General features: G+C 35.6%; 1 protein-coding gene across 12 annotated transcripts in view; it reads left to right on the top strand.

Annotated features, from left to right (window-relative positions):
- The window catches only part of NEK1 (NIMA related kinase 1), a 44,659-nt gene that overhangs the window by 2,612 nt on the left and 22,475 nt on the right, over nt 1-19,572 (top strand). For 4 of the 12 annotated variants that reach the window (XM_065736291.1, XM_065736290.1, XM_065736293.1 and 1 more), the window contains 13 exons: nt 626-723; nt 2,270-2,353; nt 2,828-2,895; nt 3,008-3,094; nt 4,106-4,160; nt 5,376-5,576; nt 8,149-8,209; nt 9,367-9,524; nt 11,725-11,784; nt 12,018-12,077; nt 12,362-12,436; nt 15,773-15,945; nt 16,028-16,159. In XM_065736291.1, coding sequence (XP_065592363.1) covers nt 626-723; nt 2,270-2,353; nt 2,828-2,895; nt 3,008-3,094; nt 4,106-4,160; nt 5,376-5,576; nt 8,149-8,209; nt 9,367-9,524; nt 11,725-11,784; nt 12,018-12,077; nt 12,362-12,436; nt 15,773-15,945; nt 16,028-16,159 — 1,312 coding nt within the window. Of the gene's footprint in view, nt 1-625; nt 724-2,267; nt 2,354-2,803; nt 2,896-3,007; nt 3,095-4,105; nt 4,161-5,375; nt 5,577-8,148; nt 8,210-9,366; nt 9,525-11,724; nt 11,785-12,017; nt 12,078-12,361; nt 12,437-15,772; nt 15,946-16,027; nt 16,160-19,572 lie in introns of those variants that run through there. The other 8 variants (XR_010622197.1, XM_065736297.1, XM_065736299.1 and 5 more) reach the window with 6 other exon arrangements.

Below are 19,572 nucleotides of genomic sequence, written 5' to 3' on the forward strand. Positions count from 1 at the left end.
TTGAGTTTATATTCATGAAATGTTAAGATTATCACTAATATGCTGGTAACTTGCAATTAGGCAGAAACACATCACTTATTCAGTAGTAGCTGGGGAAGATTGCTTTGGGGAACAAAACCTTAGCTTTTTATCAGATGTATTTATTAGTCTTATTGTGACAACTTGCATAGGATTTTTGGAAGTTTCTCCAAATTTCATGCAAAAATGAGGCTTAGATTATTTCCATCCATCATTGCCAGCTGAAGGTTTTATTACCAGTTGTCAGTCTCTGAAATCACACTCAAGTCTGGGATGAGAGCTGGTGATTGCCACATTGTATAAGTAATATCTTGTCCAGGTAAATCTGCAAGAAAGAATTAGAAAGATAGAAGCAATTAACTGAATTAAATTTGAACTTCTCTTTTTTAGGGTAGAGTTTCTTTGGTATGTTTGCATCAGGTTTGAGAATTATCTTTTTGTATTTAAGTTGACATCTGTAATTTCATAGTAAATCATAATGTATCATAAATATGAAAATGTACTTTTAAAAGAGTTGCAGAAAACAGTGAAGGCAAACCTTTAAAGTGTAAGTTGCATTAAAGAGAGGTAAGTTTCTTTTCCTTTTTTTGAAACATTTATTTTGCAGAAAATGGCTGTCTCTACATAGTGATGGATTACTGTGAAGGAGGAGATCTGTTCAGAAAAATAAATGCCCAGAAAGGAGTCTTATTCTCTGAGGATCAGGTAATCAGTAAATTGATGCCATAGTGTCTTGATGCATGGTCTCTTTTTTGCATTAGTTTCAAGTTATTTTGGTTCTGTTTGGTGGGTATCATTTCTTAATCTATTTAAGAAGTTTCCAGGCTGTGGTAGTTGTTGCTGTAAGCCATGACTTTTTTTTTTGTCTTTTAAGCCTACAAGATACTAACACATAAGGTTTATCAGAAGCATAAAGTAATAATATAATTGGGAAAGGGGAATAAAATGGGAAAACAGAATAATATGTCAGTACAAAGGTTGCATAATTCCAAAGTATTTTCTCAGTAGAAAAGAAAAATATTGTAATGAAAGAGCACAAACATCTTTCTTCATTGGACTTGCTAAGAAGTCACTTGTACAGTAACAGAAGGTAAAAAAAAAAAAAAAAGTATGGATTGGTTTCAATTAGGTGAAACTAGATCACGTGGGATTCAGGTTTTTGGTCATGTTTCAAGTTTCCTTGCTTACAGATTTCTGTATTCTTATTCCATATTTTATTGTCTCCAGCCAGTTTGAACACATCACAAACTCAGTTTACCTCTAGTTGAAATGGTTTATAAGTGTTAGATTTAGATCTAGATCTAAATTTAGATGAAATTTAGAACAGGGTAATCATGGAACTTATTAAGCATAAGTTGTAAAACTTCTTATTTGCCAATTTGGACTCAGTTATGAGAAGAATTTAAAATGGAAAAATAGAGAAAAAAGTGTCTTAGATTATACTGAAATTTTGATTGTTTATATACTTGCAAGTTGGTATGTGAAAGTACTATTCATATGATCTAATTTTATATTGGTTGTTGCTTTTCTCACTGAAATCTGACTTTTTTTTTCCTAAGTAAAATACATAAGATATACTTGGCTGCACTGATTAGTGCAAGATATCATCTTTAAGATTGTAGGGAGATGACCCAAATGAATACTACCAAATGGTATAATTAGTCAGGATAGATTTTCAGGTGAGTTATCTAGATGGTAAAGAGACACCCAGTAAATAGGAAGAGATCACCTGTCTCTGAAGATTGAGATTCACCAATGGAACACCATGACTCCATGAGGTCCTTTCCTGGTGGTGGTCAGCCCTTAAATGGTGTTTAGGAGAGGTGGAGCCAGACTCCGTTGAAGCTGAATTGCCTTCAGCTGTGCTCCTGTGGCTGACTCTGTGCTGTTCTCAGGTGATCAGTCAGTGGTTCAGGTTGTGATTCAACAGGTCCCATGCAAAGTTGCAAGTTCCTTGTTTGAAGTGTTTTTGCCAATCTGATTTGTACTGTGTGCATTTTTTTTGCTCTACTATGTAATGAAATAATAATTTGAGGTTTGACATCTAACTTGGGTACCATACTTTATTTAATAATATGTAATACAGTATCAGTACTGCTAAGGCCTTAGTGCTACTATGATATAAATTATGTAGAGGTTTGTGGAAAGAGTAAATATCTTATAGAACTGATTTGATATCTTCAATAATATAACTGCAGAAACTTCTAGATAAATTAAGTTGCTGATGTTATGTTTTCTCTTCCATATGTAGATACTGGATTGGTTTGTACAAATCTGTTTAGCACTAAAACATATACACGACAGAAAAATCTTACATCGTGACATAAAGTCACAGGTACGTAGGTAATTTTTCTTTACAACTGAATTTACTTCCAAAGTAAATCCAATGCCTTAATAGGGGAAGTTGGTGAGTTATTGAAAATAATCTTTTTACATAAATGCTTTCAGTACTGGGAATGTTTTTTTGTTCAGAATTGTACAGAAGTGGTTTAAATGCATTTATTATTTAATATAAATTATTTTAATGGTATTTATACAAACAGACAAGGGAAAAAAGCTATTTCAGTATTAATGCAGTACACTTACCTTCACAAGTAATTGTATTTTATAATGTTCAGCACTGTTTTCTATAATAATGGCAAAGCAAGATGAGGATAAGTCTGGTGTTTCATTGTTGGTAACATTAATGCTAGTGACTTAAGAGTAACTGAATGATAGAAAACATTATTTTTAAAACATGCTGAGAAGAAAAAGTGTGCAATTGTATGAATGTTTTGATTAACAGACTTCTTAAAATTTCTATACCAAGAATATATTTTTAACCAAAGATGGAACAATACAGCTGGGAGATTTTGGAATCGCAAGAGTTCTGAGCAGGTAATTCTTATCTAATGCTGATTTATCTGATATAATCTAAATTGCTTTGATTTAGGAAAACATAAATTATATGCTTCATTTGAGTTAATGTTTGTTCTTACTTTTCTATTAGTACTGTGGAATTGGCTCGCACTTGCATAGGAACACCATACTACTTATCACCTGAAATATGCCAGAACAGGCCTTACAACAATAAAAGGTACTAATAGCCATTTTATTTACTATTTTTGGTGAGGAGCAGGGAGTTCTTTAGAAATACAAGGCTGTTCTAATCGTATGATGGTGATAGTTCATGTCTTACCTAGGAAGGCAGAGCCTCATTGTACAGGCAGGCCCTTAATAGATTTGTGTAATACAAACCAGCATGATGCAGCAATGACTGAACTTAATGCTTTGACTTCTGAATCCAGCTATCATCTTAATTATGGCTCCACTTTTGCCTGTGTACAAATTACTGCCTTAATTTATGAATGTAAAACCACATTAAGGAAGAAATATGAATGCAGTAGTTGAATTACTTTTAAGCACATACATGGGTAGTCATACTTCAGGTAGTTTGCTTATATATTTATTACTCTGACAAGTAGGTTGGTGATAGTATCCTTAATGTAATTTAAGTGTTTGGTAGCTAGTTAGTCTTATTCTGCATGATGCTACTGCAATAGGTCCATTTTTGTGAGTGCATTACTGTTTTCTTAGAAGAAAAGAATGATTATATCACCTTGTCTCTTACTTTCTCTTACATGGGATTTCTTGTCCAGTTGTATTCAGACTAAATTCTGCATTCCTCTAATGAGTGTGGGTAATGTACGTCAATGTCAAACAGAGTAAATGACCTGCTCCATTGAATTTAAGAACTGCACTTGTACTTGTAGTGGACTGTTTTTTCCAAATTTCAAAGTTTTCAAGTAAATGTCTACATTTAGAGAAAATAAATCTTTATTCATTGTTTGCCTGGTTTCTCTGATGAGTGGTGCGAATGAAAAAGTTTAAAATCTGGAGGCTTGTCTTTGTTTTTTTGTTTCTTTCTTTCTTTGGTTGATGTGGTTTTGTGCTTTGCGGAGTAGAAGATGTACATTCAAGGGAGATTGTAATGTACTCAAAATATTACAATTTATTTTCCTTTTCCAAAGATCAAGTATTTGGTAAATAAATTTTTTGGCGATCTTAAACCCTCAACAAACCCTTTGTTGTGTTCTTTTTGTTTTAGTGATATCTGGGCCCTTGGTTGCGTTCTCTATGAAATGTGCACACTTAAACATGCAGTGAGTAGTAACATCTTGTTTCTTAGACTTCCTGCTGTTCTGCAGATTTATTTCTGTTGAGTCAGGGCTTTCATGGTGGCAATTTAAAATTACTTTCAGCTTCTTAATTTTCTTTTCCTATACTGACAAATACCGTGTCTTGATTCACGCCAATCTCTTTGGTTTGTTTGTTTTTCTGCTTTCAAGGTGGCTATTCAATGAGGTTGAGTTGGATAGAAAGTGTTGAGTGTGTTAACAAGAGTGTTCTTTTCCTTCCAAGAGCTTGACATTTTCATTGTAACTGAAAAAGCCTAAATTTAGACTGCCAGCTTTTGTGTAAATGGATTTGTACACTTCTGTTTAGAACAATCATAGTTTTTAGAAAAAAATCTAAAGTGAAGATTTTTTTTTGTTGTTTTTGTTTTTATTTGATTCTTTACCATTCTCTTTCCAGTTAGGACAGGGAAACATTATTTGTCAACTTGGTTTTTTAAAGAAATAACATTTTATTTAAAGAAATAAGATTATAACAACGTGTCAATTAAAAAAAAAAAGTTAGGGCGTAAAGATAATATGAAAACTTTTGCAATTTCTTATTAAATAGTCTTTTCTGAGACAACAGTATTGGCAAAGTTGTTTCTCTGAGGGGTGATGATAATTTGTTTTCTGTAAGCTGTATGACACACACACAGTTTTCTCTTAACTGTTCAAAGGAGTTGAACTGGTGTGTGCTGCCTCCTGAGCTCAAGCTAGTCTGAGCATTCCTTTGGATTTCACAATGAATGACTGTGAATGCTTTACATTCTTTCATTTGAAATGGACTGTTCTATAAAGAGCAGAAAGCATGTAGTGGGAAGTGTTTGGGAAAGCAGAGAAGATAAAGCAGATATTGTTACATAATTCTATTTATACTTAAATGTACATCACTATTCATCTTGCTCTTGGGAAAAATAAATATTTGCTTGCAAAATATAAACATGGCATGAAGTAGCTGTAGTGTAATCTATATGAAAGTAGAATACTTGGCAGCTAATTATTTTAAACAATTGGTGAAAATTGTTGATGACCTTGGAAATAGATTTTGGTATGCCCAGGCAGAAGAAAGTGTGGGCTTTATTTTTTTGTTTGACTATATATATATATATTTTTATTTTTTTCCTCCTCACCTTTTATTCAGTTTTATATGTAGGCAAGCAGTAATGTGTAATAACTGTCTGGTTTTCTTACATTATATAGTTTGAAGCTGGTAACATGAAGAACTTGGTACTGAAGATAATCTCTGGATCTTTTCCTCCTGTTTCTATGCATTATTCCTATGACCTACGTAGTCTCCTGTCACAGTTATTTAAAAGGAATCCTAGGGATAGACCATCAGTAAACTCCATATTGGAGAAAAACTTCATAGCCAAACGGGTTGAAAAATTTCTCACGCCACAGGTATGGAGTTAATTTTAATTTAATTTGGCTAAGACATCTTAGGACTATTCTTTATTCCATTATCAATGTACAGTACGGGAAGCTGGAGTAATGGTATTTGCTAAAGCTTTTATAAAAACCTTTTCAGCTGAGAGAAGGAGTTGTTACTATGAACTGCAAAAAAAAAAAACACAATCTCAACTTACTGAAGTATATGGTAGTTTCACAAATGAACCTAAATTGACATTATCTTAAAAGTATTGTTTTGTATGTCTCTATATACAGGTAGGAATTTCAAGTCAGGTGTTCATTTGCTTACATGCACAGTTATTTTATGAAACAGTATTGTCAATGATTTCAGCATCAAATCTTTACTGTGGTTTCTACTGTCCAGTTTTTGTTTGCAATTTAGAGTTATCTAAAAGCCTGTCATGAAATATTGCTAAGAAAGTGTCATGTCTGAATTTCTTACATAATCTAGAGGATATTATTCAATGTTCTGTTTAGGATCTGTTGATATAATTTGACATCTATTAAAGCTATTTTAATGTAAATCTAATCAAAAGAGATCAAGAACAACGAGCACTAATGTATGAGGTAAGTAAATACAGGAAGAGAAAGAACATGGAGAGAATTAATGCAAAAGATGACCTCAGTAAATATAAAGAGTTCTGATGGACTCTTAATTGTAACTGAAGGAAATTTTGGGAAAACATAAATAATTGAAATTTCATTTGTATGTGAAATAGACTTCCAACTATTGATGATTCATACTGAAGTTCCAGTGAAAGACCAGATTCAGGAGGCTCACAGCAAAATTGTTAAAATAGTAGAAAACCTGTCTTTTAAAAAAAAGTGTAAGTGTGATCCAATTTTACTTCTAGCAGGTACAGTGGAACTTCTGTCTGCCATTAGTCAGACACGGTATAACTGGGTGTAGGCTGCTGTCCAGTAATGTCACTATTTTCTCTTAGATTGAATATAAGTATTTGCACACAATTTTGACAACTAGTTCACTAATGTGTTCAAATTAGAAATCTTAAAAGACAGAGAAATAACCTGGAAACATCTCTTATTTAATCTGTTGGTAACTGGTGCATACATGTACTGTTGTCCTCTGCTTTTTCTGGTCTGAGCTGAAGAGATGCTCCGTGGTTCTGTCATCTTCAAAACATTACAAGTGTTGCTGAAGTGCTGTTATTAACTGACAGAAAATCAGTCTTCCATGTTTATATAAGTTCTTTTTTAATTGTCATAGTCACAAGTCTGTTACGTGTGACAGAACAAGTATGCCTATCACAGGCTGCTTTGGTGTCACTCATTCTAAACCTTCCTCCTCATCTTTTGTTGTATTCGGCACTTTTTGAATTGGAATTAATTTCTGCTTGTTTGTGTTTCTTTACAAAATCCCATCTAGCATCCTAGACCTCTGTTACATTGTATGTCATCTTTTTACAGGCTGAAGAGCTATCTTATTCTTTTTATTGAAGCTTTTGTATGCTGTTAATTATTCTTGCTACTCTTAGAACCTTTTCCATCTCTACTACAGGATTTTTGAGATAAAGGATTCAGAAGTATGTGCAGTATCCAAGATGATGTGTGAGGACAATCTATTAATGTTTTGTCTATAGACAAAACATATTATTTCAATATGACTGTCTTCTAAAGCTTTGTTATATTAACTTGATGTGTGTGACCAAACCACATGTATGTTATTCCTACATATCCAATGTATATATGTATCTCTTCTTGTTTTTGGAAAGCACAGAGAAGCAAAAATCTGCAGAAGTCTCTGAAGGACTGTGCTTCGACACAGGCTGTCTGAGAGACTGAAGTGAAATGTGAGAACTATATATCTAGAGCACAGTGTTCATAAAATACATGGCAGTGAACACTTCAACTTTACCCTAGCTACGACGTAAGAAATTAGAATAATGTGCAACCCAGAAACAGGCTAAGCAGTTAATTAAAATAGTTTGATTATTGTTTCTGTTTTCAATTAATGATTCATTTTGCTTGGAAATGAGAAGAAGACTCTGGGAGACCTGATGTCAGCCTTTCTATATTTAAAAGGATACTAGAAGAAGGAAGGGGACGTGCACTTTAGCAGGATCTGTTGTGATAGGTCAAGGGTAAATGGTTTCAAGCTAAAAGAGGGGAGATTTAGTCTGGATATAAGGAAGAGGCTTTTTTTTATGACATGAGTGGTGAGCCACTGGCACAGTTTGCCCAGAGAGGAGTTGGAAGCCCTATCCCTGGAGACATTCAGTATCAGGCTGGATCTGTTTCTGAGCACCTGATGTAGCTGTAGGCATCCTTGTTCATTGCAGGAGGGGTTGGATCGGATGATGTTTAAGGTTCTCTTCTATCTCAAATATTGAAAATGTTTGAAAACATTGAGTCCAACTTCATTACAATGCTGGTGATTCTGTATTGAATACGTAGTTTAGTACTAAACTTACTGTTCACTTAAGAGTTTTAGTAAATATTAGCAGCTAGAAATTTAACTGAAAGACTTATAGTTTGCTGAAAATGAGTTCTTTCTAGCATTGAACATAAATATTCTTGGTTAACAGTTGAACTCTTTTTCTAGCTTATTGCAGATGAATTCAGTCACAAAATGTTTCACAAATTTGGACCATATGCTGCACCAGGTAAGTGAATGTGTGAAATGCTTTAGCTTTTGAATCTGGCAAGATAATATGCCTTTGTTCTCATCCTGGTTTTGGTGTGTTCTTATAACTGATTCTAGACATTTTGGTGAGATTAAAGAGAAGGAAGCAGGATTTTTGTTCTTTTGTTTTTGTTTTTTGTTTTTTTGTTTTTGCTTTTTGCTTTTTGCTTTTTTGCTTTTTTGTTTTCAGTGGGGAGCTGGGTGTTTACGGAGAACAGATCATGGTGATGCAGTCCTTGGGCTTGTAACATTTTAGGTTTACTTTTTCCTCTTGCAGTATGTTATGCTTCCAAAATTTAAGATGATAGCTGAGACCACAAATAGGAACAAATTATGTTGTTGTCATTAATAAGGCAAAAAAAAAAGTACAAATGGGTAATGAGAAATTCCATTTCTTATTAAAAGTGGGAGGCTTTGAGGTTTTGTTGGAGACTCCAAAATTATACCCTGACTTCAGCACAGAGCCAGAGGATTTTTGCTCTTGGTGGCAAATTAGACTGTGGCTCACCTTCTCACGATAGGCTTATCATTGTTTTCCTGCAACAATTTATACTTTTTTTCTTAGATTTTTAATTTTACTTTTTTGAAATTATTTGCTAGTATATTTTATGTACTTCACTGCTGTTCTGCTATTCTGTAGTGTGAGAACACTACTAGCACGGAATGAAATTCATGAGATGTAATTGGCATATTGTCAGGAAATTCTCATGAGAAAAAAAACAACTGCAGTTTCAATAGCCTCCAGAGATATTAAAACACATCATGTGCTGACCTGAGTTTTGCAGGTTACAGTCCAGTGCCTCTTAATTGTATTGGGAAAACTTTTCCTTGTGTTATAACAACCGGGTAAAAAAAAATCTGTCAACTTGAGTAAGTTTCAGTTCTCTGGTGTAAAATGAGGTGGTGAAAGTGAAAAGCTCAGGGATTGTGTTCTTCTGTTTGTTATTAAACATGATAATTAGAAGAGCTGTTTTGGATACCTGGATAGATTACAGCCATACAACCAGCTTATGTGAATGAAGTGTTAGCAGCTCATCCGTTTTCCTCTGACTCTGCTGTTCTAGTACCTAGGGAAAGGGAAATAACAGTATACTGACTGGCCTGGATATAGGTGTAAAACAGTCTCTTCTTGTTAAGCTAAAAGACCAGCTCAAGGACAAATCTCGGCTTCAGTTGCACCAGCTCAGAAAATTACCAAACCTGCTGCAAAATACGGAGTGCCTTTAGCGATGAAGAAGTGTTATGATGCACCCAAAAAGCTTCATGAGAAAAAGTCATTGATTAAACTTAGGCAGGTAACTAAGTTACTTGAATTGATCTGTTTAATTAATGCTGTATTTAAATGATATGAAAATATTATATGTTCCTTTTCAAAATGTCATGTGAACAAAGTATCTTGAGAGCAAATAGTATTGTAAATGCTTGCCTTGCTCTGCTACTGATGTGTTTATTTTAAGTATAATTTTGAGGCTGCTACCTTAGGCTTGCTTTTTAATTCCACTGATGAATTAGGTGTGCTTTCCATATGTGGTCAGCTTCTCTGTTGATGTTGAGCACTCACAGAAATGTTGAAAGTCTGTCAGATATACCAAGATCATTGGCATGTTTATGGGGACTGCTGAGTCATGGTCTGAACCACTCATTGAGCACCTGAAGGAAAGATCTGGTCAGCCCTGGGAGAGCACAGGTGAAGGCAATACACCTGTGCAACCAGAAGGGGTTCACCTGGCACCACCCCTCTTAGGCCTTATTTAAAGGCTGACTGCTACTGAGAAAGGATCTCTTGTTGGAGATCCTTCCTCTTGGAGTTCTTTCCCTGCAAGTCTAGGTTCTCAGAGATGGGTGAGAGTTCCTTTTTCCTTCCTTCTGTAACATCTCATTTGTGCTGGTCCCTTTGCCTTTACAGCACAGCATAAGAATCATTGCACATCTATTAAGTGTCTCCAGTTTTCAAACTTCAGTAGACTTTTTAGTAACGTTTTAAAGTGCTCTCAGAGAGAGAGATTGTGTTATCAGAAAAAGTGTTTGGCAGACTTAATTCCGTGAGCTAATGAGAAACTGTTCTTCATATGGTATTACTGATATTTTTTCCAGTCATCTTTCTCCATGTTCCCTGTTACATAAAGCTGTCTACATGTATTCCTTAATTACTGAACAGCCAGGAGATATTTCATGGCACAACTAGTTATGCACGTTCTAATCTTCTAGTAACCAAGAAGCTCTGATGTCAGCATTTTCTCCTCTCAGTGTGAAAAATAATTCAGAGTGTCTTCTGAACAAGCACTTTGCTTGATTGTTTCATTTTCTTCATGGTGTTCTGGGAAATGTAACACTGAGATGACTGTCTATGAAGTGTGATGTCCTATTTGATAGGACAGAAAACAAGTCCTGAGATAGGATTAGGAGAACACTCCAGTAACCTCTGAATCTTTTGAACTTGTACCTGTAATGGGCTTCATTTGCTTATGTGCAGCTGGAAAAAGAGAGCAAGAGTAAGCAAACAAAATCCTGTGTGTCCTTACGCGATCGTGATGCTTTTTCCCATTTAAGACTTGGTTGTGTAATCATGTGCTGTTCTGCTGCTGTTTCTAATCACTTTCACCAACCAGTGCTGAAGCAACTTGCACAGAAACTGAAAGCACTTGTTAGGGCAGGGTGAAGGTTGAGGAAAAAATCTTCCACTTCAGCGCTGCAACTTTAAGATAATCTTTTGTACGGAATGTAAGTAGTAGTAAGGGGTAAGATGCGGGCTAGAAATAATGACTATAGTGTAATACAAGTTTTATCTTCCTCGCTGTTGTTTCAGGCCAGCTCTGCAAGTCACATGCAGATTTCTAATGGGACATGAAACATCATCACTTGTTGAGTGTTATTACAAGAATGCACTGCGGTTGAACTGTGTAGAAGCCTTTTAGAGACTTAAGTCTCAGTATTTCAAGATACTTGAAAAGTACTAATCTGACAGGATTTTAGATTGTAGAAAGTAGGTCTTACAAAGCAAACTCTGCTCTTCTTACATCAGGAAAAAAAGGCACCTGCTTTATGAGTAAACATCTCTTTTTGAGAAGATTAGGACAAGCAGCGTATCTTAATATGTGTAACTGCTTCTTTACCAGACATTCAATACTGCCTTCGTTCCTGTCTCCTGTAGGTAATAAGACAAAGCCTAAGAATAACTTAGTCTTATATTTGGAGAACAAATTTATTATCTTAATATCTAAGTACTATCAAAGACCATGAAAAGATGATAATGTGGAGTGATATGGCTAGAGAAGAAAAACTGAGATGCATCAGATCTTAAGTTCTGTTATTTTTAGCCTTCTAGATGGAGCTCTTAGCTGTGGATGAACAAGTACAGTAATATTTACAACCTCCCAACTAAGGAATTATTTTAAACCACATTTTTCACATACCAAGATGTGGGTTTAAGATTTTCTCATTTTTCTCTTGTTCTAGGATTGTGCTATCTAATTTTAAGTTTCACTTTTTATCTAGGCCTTTCCAACACCAAAGAAGAAAATTATTCCAGGAGAAGAAAGGAGGAAAATGTTTGAGGTATCATGAAATTTGATATTAATTTTCAATCTAAGCAAAAGTTAAATTCAAAGCAAGAATGACAAAATAAAGGCTTCAAACCTTTCCTCCTTATGTTTTTCCTAATTGTTATCTAGCAATGATTTTTATCTTCGCGGACATGACCCAGCAAGTGGAATACTAGCCTACCTTGACAGATGCTTCACAGAACAATGGTTAAGTAACAAATATCTAATTACATGCTTATTTTTCAGGAACCTTCAAAAAAGAAAAGGTTAGAATTACCTGAAAAAGAAAAACGTCAGAGAGACCAGGTAGACAAGATACTTTGGGATACCCATTTTCTTTTTTCTTTAAACACCAGTAGTAATTCCACTGAGATGTGTTGCCTAGGAGATGGCAGTAGTTCAGTTTCTCAGTTACTAAATATGTTCAATCCTTATGCATTGTAGGTCAGTTTACTGAAGGTGGAGGAAATAAGAAGATTGGAAAAAGAAAGGGTAAAATATATTTAAAATGTTAATAGTGAATCTTAGTTTTTACTCGAAACATAATTCAAGGAATCACTTTATTTTATTGGTTTTTTTTCTTCCTTCAGATGGAACGAATAAACAGAGCCAGGGAACAAGGATGGAGGAATGTACGTGGTTCAAGTGGAAGTGGAGAAGTTAAGGTTGGCAGCAGATACAGAAATGTGATATAGTGTGTTCCTCCCTCTTTTGGTTATCTTGCATGATCTTTTCAGAAATATCTTGGAACTTGAAGTCAACTCTTGAAGTTGTCTCTATTAAGTTAGTGATAATTTGAGGGTCTGTATAAGAGTTAATTCCCTGGCTTTTTGGAGATTGTGTGCAGTTTTCATTTGTAATATTTAATAATTTCTGAATCGCTTCTTTGTGCCAGTAATGATTTTCATGCATCACTTTCCTTTTTTTCCCACTTCTGCTTTAGCTAATTTTTCTAAATGTATGCATGAATAGCTTCTTTCGTATTCAAGTTCTTGAAATTTTTTGTTGAAATATTTTTCCAGGTTCTCACATTGTTTATTATAATGGATATCTTCCCCAGTATTGAGAACATGCTTTTAAGCTTTTGATTTTAGTTAGCAACTTAATTGACAGCTCCAGTATCTGTATTATGTTGTCTGTGGTAGGTGAGCAAATTTGAGTAAGCATATCTTTTTCTAAAAGCTGTTGACCCTGTAGTCGTTCAATCTGTGGAGTTGATTTAAATAATTTCATGTTATTTTTGTGTCAGTTTCTTTGTCTGTCTGGGAAGTAGTATGACAGTATTTTAAGGTAAAACTCCAGGTCTCTACTTTGATCAGACAAGAGCCAGTACAAAAATTTAAGTATTGCAGGGATGTAAATCTACTTGACAATATGAAGTGGGTTTAAACACAGCTATTTGTTATGGTACTAGTGAATCCTGCAAAAATATTTGGCCTGAAAATGTTTAGCAAAGTTTTCATAAACTGACCAAACACTAGAGTCAAAATGAGAAAGGCTTTTGTATGAGAAAATAGTAAGGAAGTGGAAGTACGTGATCAAGTTTTAGTAGCTGCTTATTGTAACTGTACTTAAAAATTGGCATCCCATTTTGCTGTGTGCCATGTAGTGTATAACTAAGCTTAAATACGAAAGCAAACGTGTCAGTTTCAAAACTACCAGGTTCTGGCTTAATGGGAAATTGGAAAAAGTCATTTGGTTTCCACACTGTCATTCTCTCTATCAGAATTCTCTGGCATCCATGCGATCCTCCATTACAGCAGGATGTATAAGCATCGTGATATTTGGATCAGAGCTTTATATGTTCCATATTCCAGAAAAAAACCTGTGCCTTTTATTAGAGTGAGATGCTTTTTATTAAAGAAGAGTTTTATTGCAAGGGCCTTAAACATTGAAAATATCATAGAATCATAGGGGTTGGAAGGGACCTCGAGATCACTGAGTCCAACCCCCCTGCCAAAGCAGTTCCCTACACCAGGTCGCACAGGTGGGCGTCCAGGCGGGTCTTGAATATCTCCACAGAAGGAGACTCCACCACCCCCCTGTGCAGCTGTGCCACTGCTCCGTCACCCTCGCCGTAAGGAAGTTCTTGTGCACATTCATGCAGAACCTCGTGTGCTGCAGTTTCTGTCCATTTCCCATTGTCCTGTCTCCACACACTGCTGAAAAGAGTCTGGCCTCACCACTTTGTCCCCCACACCTCAGCTGTTTGTGTTTGTAAACCTGGATCAGGTCCCCTCTCAGTCTTTTCTCAAGGCTAAAGAGGCCCAGTTCACTTAGCCACAACACATTCTGTTGTAGCTAAAGTGACATCACTGTCTTCCAGTGTTTTCAGTCACATAGAGAAATTGAGGTTCAGTGGCTGTGTATTCACAAAATGCCGCTCTGAAATATCAGAGCAAACAGGCTTTAAAATTGGTTTAAATGTGTTCTTTAGCTAGGTTAGTTTTACAGTAACAGATCTTACTGGAGGCCACTAAGTTATTGTTGCTCAAGGTTTTCATGTACTGTTAGAGTAGTTTTTGATTTAATTATCTTTTCTCACATACAAACAGTGCAGCCAGTGACTCTCTGATGACGGTAGTTTAAAAATATCATTCCAAGACTGCAACCCACAGAGTCTCTGATGAAGGCAGGACAAGGTCATGTGCTACATTAACTCCTTCTTCTATCTTTTTTGGAGTGATTGTTGGCACCTGTTTCTGAGGGAAAGCAGGGGAAAAGGAATGTCAAGGACTTGGTTTTAGGTTCTAGCAGGGACTGTAACTGTTCTGCAAATGGTTGAACACCTGCTTCTTAGTGTTTGCCCAAACACTGCTCGTAGTATTTCTTCAGATAGTCCTTTTGAAAGAGTATATAGTAATTATAGGTGAAACTTCTAACAGTGTCTAAGGCAAGGCTTTGTATTCTGTTTGTAGAATTGGTTGTCTTGTGTAACAAATTGTTTTTATCCAGAGGAACTGCATACCAGCATACGTACTTGAGTGTCTGGATAAATGTGTATTTTATCGTAAGGATTACAGGGAACTACTGATGTGCATTGAGCAACTGAAACTCAGTGTGAGCAAAATTCCATTATCAATTACAGGCAGTGCATGTCTTCTTGGTGGACAGTCCTAAACCTGTCACATCTGCACTGTTTTGAGATGTGAAATAATTTGGAACATTTATACTATTGCATGTGCCATGGGTTCACTACCATGGGCTGGCTAGTTGACCACTTATCCCAGGTGTAAAAGGAATGCTTTTATGCATGTGCTGACAACCTTAACCTTGTTGGGCTAATTTCACACCTGTATCCATCCTTGACTATTACTATATATGGCTGCTTGAAATATTTTCTTGATTATTTTCACTTAAAAGTTCTCCAGAAATTCCAAATCTTTGAGGATGACAGATACCATTTTCATAAAGCTGTAATCTGTGGTAGATGTTCCCCTGGTGTGAGCTTTACTAGAGAAGCATCTCAGTTCTGGTGATGCAACCAAGTTGCAGACTGGTGAAAATGATGAGTCTTGGATAAAACTGATTTTACTGTTATTCAGCAGCTTTAGAGGCATGCTTAACCATTTCTGGTGTTAGTAAGAAATGGATGTTTGAATAGTAATCATTCATTAGTACTCCAGCTGGTACTGTATCACTTCTGGCTTTTTGTGCTGAAACTTTTTTTTTTTTGCTGTGTAGAGCATCTGCAATTTCCAATTATGCTTCAGCAGATTCTTCACTGGTAACCTGTGAAATATGTAGTAAATGTCTCATGTATAATTAATAGTTTAAAGAGAGAGAAAATACCATGTTGTTTTGGAGTACTAGCTGAAAAGTAAGTTTTAAATTTTTCAATCTTTTAGTGTATTAAAATAAGTGAATGCCAAGATTAAACTAGGTCCAATTCAGAATGGTTGCAAAACACATTAATGCTTCTATTCTGTTGGAGAGGTGAAAATTGAAAGGGGTTGTTAAAAACAGTATTTGAGGTTTTCAGCCTACTTCTGATTTTTCAGGCACCATATTATGGCGGTGGAGGTGGTGTTGGTCCTTTTCCTGCCTCTTTTAGAGGACAGTATGAGCACTATCATGCTATTTTTGACCATATGCAAGAGGAAACCTTCAAAGTAACTAAAGAGAGGCAAGCTAAATGGATTGCAGAAGTACAAGGCCAAGAAGCTGTTGAGAGGTATGGATACCTTCCATGTGAAATTGCATGTAGTCTGCTTCGGATGAAAGTAATGAAAGTTACTGTACATATTTATCTACAGAGGAATTTCACCTGGAATACGTCCAGGAGTTCCTAAGGGGCCTGCAGGTCATCACCATTTACCTGATGCTGATACAATTAGGAAAAAAGTGAAAAGGTTGAAGGAGGTGTCTAAACAAGCCAGTGCAAACAGGTTGGACTAATCCATAAATCTGTCCCTACATGTTAGAGTTTTGTTCTCTTGTTCCATTTAGTAATAGAATATGTCTTAGAGTCATCTATATCCATTGTTAGTGTGCTGTTTGTGTGTTGGTCCCTCACAGACCACAGTACTTTCTTAAACAGTGGAAACCTTGGCTTTCCCAATTTGGGGGGGGGGGGGAAATGTGTGTGTGGAAGGATTACCAATTACTTCAGCTAGATGTAAGCTGAAAGTACTGGCTTAATGCAATTACAGTGTAGGTAGAACAGCCTTCTTTGCTTTTTCTAGTACTTATTTCTATGTTACGTGCCAAGACGCTTCCTTGTCCTGTCATCTCATTCTGACTGCCTTTTCTCCTACAAGCATTTTATTTTTTTTTAATGTGTGGAAGAGTATCTAGAAGACTCTCAGCACTTTTAGCTCCTGTGTATTGATCAGTGGAAAGCTCTTCAGAGCTTTCTTGTTCAAGAGATGTGAATGTTAGATGTTACAATGACATGCAATTTATGAATTCTGTGGTACTTAATCTTTGTGTGTATTTTATGTATTAAGAAAAAGACATTATCAATCGACCTGAAAGCTGTAACTGAAGGTGTAACTTTTAGATAGTGCTTTTTTTTAATTTTTGTTTTCCATAACTTGAAATAATTCTCCAAAGAATTGTCTCCACACTCTAGAGTGGAAAATGGAGAATATATACTGAAGTACTTCAGCGCTGCTTCATTGTTCTAATGTTCTCAGAGGAAACTTTTCTCTCATGAGTTATTTAAACTTCTGTGTATCAAAAGTAGTATCCTATGAGGGAGAAATAAATGGTGTTAGTGTGAGGAAAAGTGGACAAATAAAACTTTTCTTAATTTATTGTTAACTAATTGTTTTATATAGTACATATTTTGCCTTCTAGATTATGTAGTCTATAGTTAGTCTTCTACATTTTTCTGTTTTATAAATTGAAACAATATCACAGTGTTGACAGCTTTTAAAACTCTAACATCAGTGTTAAAGTGTATGCTATTTTTTACAGTAATTTCAGCAATTGAGCTAATTGAAACTCTTCCTGATATTAAAAAAAAGATATTTTTCTGGATGACAGATATGTCTTTTCAGCCTCCTCTGTTTATTCTCAATCCTTTGCATACAGTGCCTCAATCCCCAGATCTTGCCTAGGTGTTATAGTATTGTTTGTTTCACACATCTAATAAAATTATATGATACTCTACCTGATGTCTACAATATTTGTTTGGATTTGAGATGAATTATAGTATTAGTCTGTCAGTTACAAAGAACATGGAGACCCTGAGGACAAACTGATTCAGTATTTCTCAAATCCGTGAATTCTGAAGCACTCAATGAGCAGGAGTTTCAAAACAGGTGGTTTTTTTTCCTTTTCTATTTGTAATCTGGATTACTTTTAAATTGAGGTGCTGTATCTTAGCATTTAAAATATTCCAAGTTCTTGTACTTATTCTAAAATTAATGTTATTGTAGTCAGCCTAGCAGTATTTCTCTTAGAACTTTTACGTTTTACCTCTAGATATGAAAATAAGTATGTAAAAGAAAACCCCCCACAGCTTTAATAGTTACAGCCTGTAGCAGAAAGGTGAAGTCAGGGCTTAAAACAGTGCTAGAGCACCTGGTGGGATGGCAGGGCCAACCCTGGGGAGCTCAGGTTCATGCTGAGTGACTGGAAGGGTTGGTGCTAGGATCCACCCCTTCCCAGACCTCATTTAAGGGTTGGCAGTGGAGGTAAGGGTATCTCACTGGAGATCCCTCCCTACTGGTGGCCTTCTAAGGGTGATGAGATTTTCTTCCAATGTTTCTGTATCTGTAGCTGCTGCATTTGGGCTTGTCCTCATGTGCATGCAGCCTAAGATTGTGCTGTCCCTCTATTAGTGCTCTACTGTCCATCAAGTTCTAGCATTACAGTATTACATAACTTCATTGGAGATTGGCATTCTAAACTGTATATTTAAAAAGTTGAAATATCTTCAAGTTACAGTATTTCTGATTATGCTGCCCCAACTAAGGTGAAGTACTCTCAACTTCAGCAGTCTTTAAAAATTCAGTAGCAATGCTGACCATAAGAAATTTGTTTGAACCGTTTTAATAAGGTGAGTTACTCAACCTTAGAGTCGGGAAAAACATCATCTTAAATTTAATTGTTTTTTGGTATAAACTTGGTTTCAGATGGAGTTGTTGGGTTTTTTTGTTTTTTTGCTTAGGGTGTACTTCTCCAAAACTGTAGGCTAAGCTTCATGTATATGATCAATTTTGGTAGACTTCTTTATCTGCTAGTTGAATTTATATATAATGAACAGTTACAATGAAAATGAGCTAGTAAGTCAAACAGAGATATAAAAAGTTATCAAGTTTTTCTTTACCAGTAACACAGTGGACCCCTTTGCAATTCCAGAACTACAGCATTTGTTCTATCAAAGTAATTTTACCTGTCTTTCACATCTTGAATTATAGCATATGGAGGAATCATTTTGCTTTGTCATTCTCTGCTGGGTACTGTGGTGGGGAAAATAAGATGCAAGGGTGATTAATGAGTGTGCTTATTCATTTATGAATTGCTAACGGTAGTTTATATATAGCAAAATAATTATTTGTTTACCTGTTTTAGTCTGATGGGTTGTTGCTGTCAGCTTTTCCTGCTATCTTCCTGCCTTTTGTTGAACTGCTAATACTCTACAATCAAGTGAGGCTAGGGGAGCCTTAGAAAGGGGATTGCTCATCATTCTACAATTTGTTAGAATTTCTATAATTGTCCATGAACTTGTTTTTGTTTTTTGCTTGCTCTCCTTGGAGAGCTTCCTCATTAGTCTGCTTTTAACCAGTTCTTTCAGAAACTGTTTCTTCTACAAAGTGATCATATATATATGCACTAGGAGACTTGCCAGGTGCTCAGTTACAGTAACACAAATACAGCCTTCCTGTCTACCCAAACGGATCCCTGACCTGGGGTGGAATATGTGGAAAAAAAAATTCTATTCTAACTAACTTTATGATAGGAAAGCTTCTTTAGAGTCACTAAAAATAACTGAACAAAAATCCCACTAAACTCACCAGAATGCTCTTGGAATACCACCTTTGAGACAGTTCCCTCTATGGTAAAGTAGCTCTTGCTCCGAGCCTAGGTCAGACTTTCCAGGCCACTGGAGATCTTACTGGATGGCTTACAAAGTCTTCTTGCCCATCTCTGAAGGAAAACCTTGAAGGAATAAATCTTTTTTTTTTTTTTAAATACATGGTTATCAGTGCAGCAAGCTGAGAAATTTTCAGAAATAACTATGCTAAAGTTTTGGCTTGATATTCATTTTTGTTTTGATGTACAGGATATGGAAGAGAGCAGCACGGAGTTTTGGTAGGGAGTTTAATATTGTGCAATATTGTACTTCAGT

This window comes from Cyrtonyx montezumae, unplaced genomic scaffold (assembly GCF_038088225.1).
Source record: "Cyrtonyx montezumae isolate F1298 unplaced genomic scaffold, pur_monq_1.0 scaffold_2, whole genome shotgun sequence".
In the NCBI taxonomy this organism is placed as follows: Eukaryota; Metazoa; Chordata; class Aves; order Galliformes; family Odontophoridae; genus Cyrtonyx; species Cyrtonyx montezumae.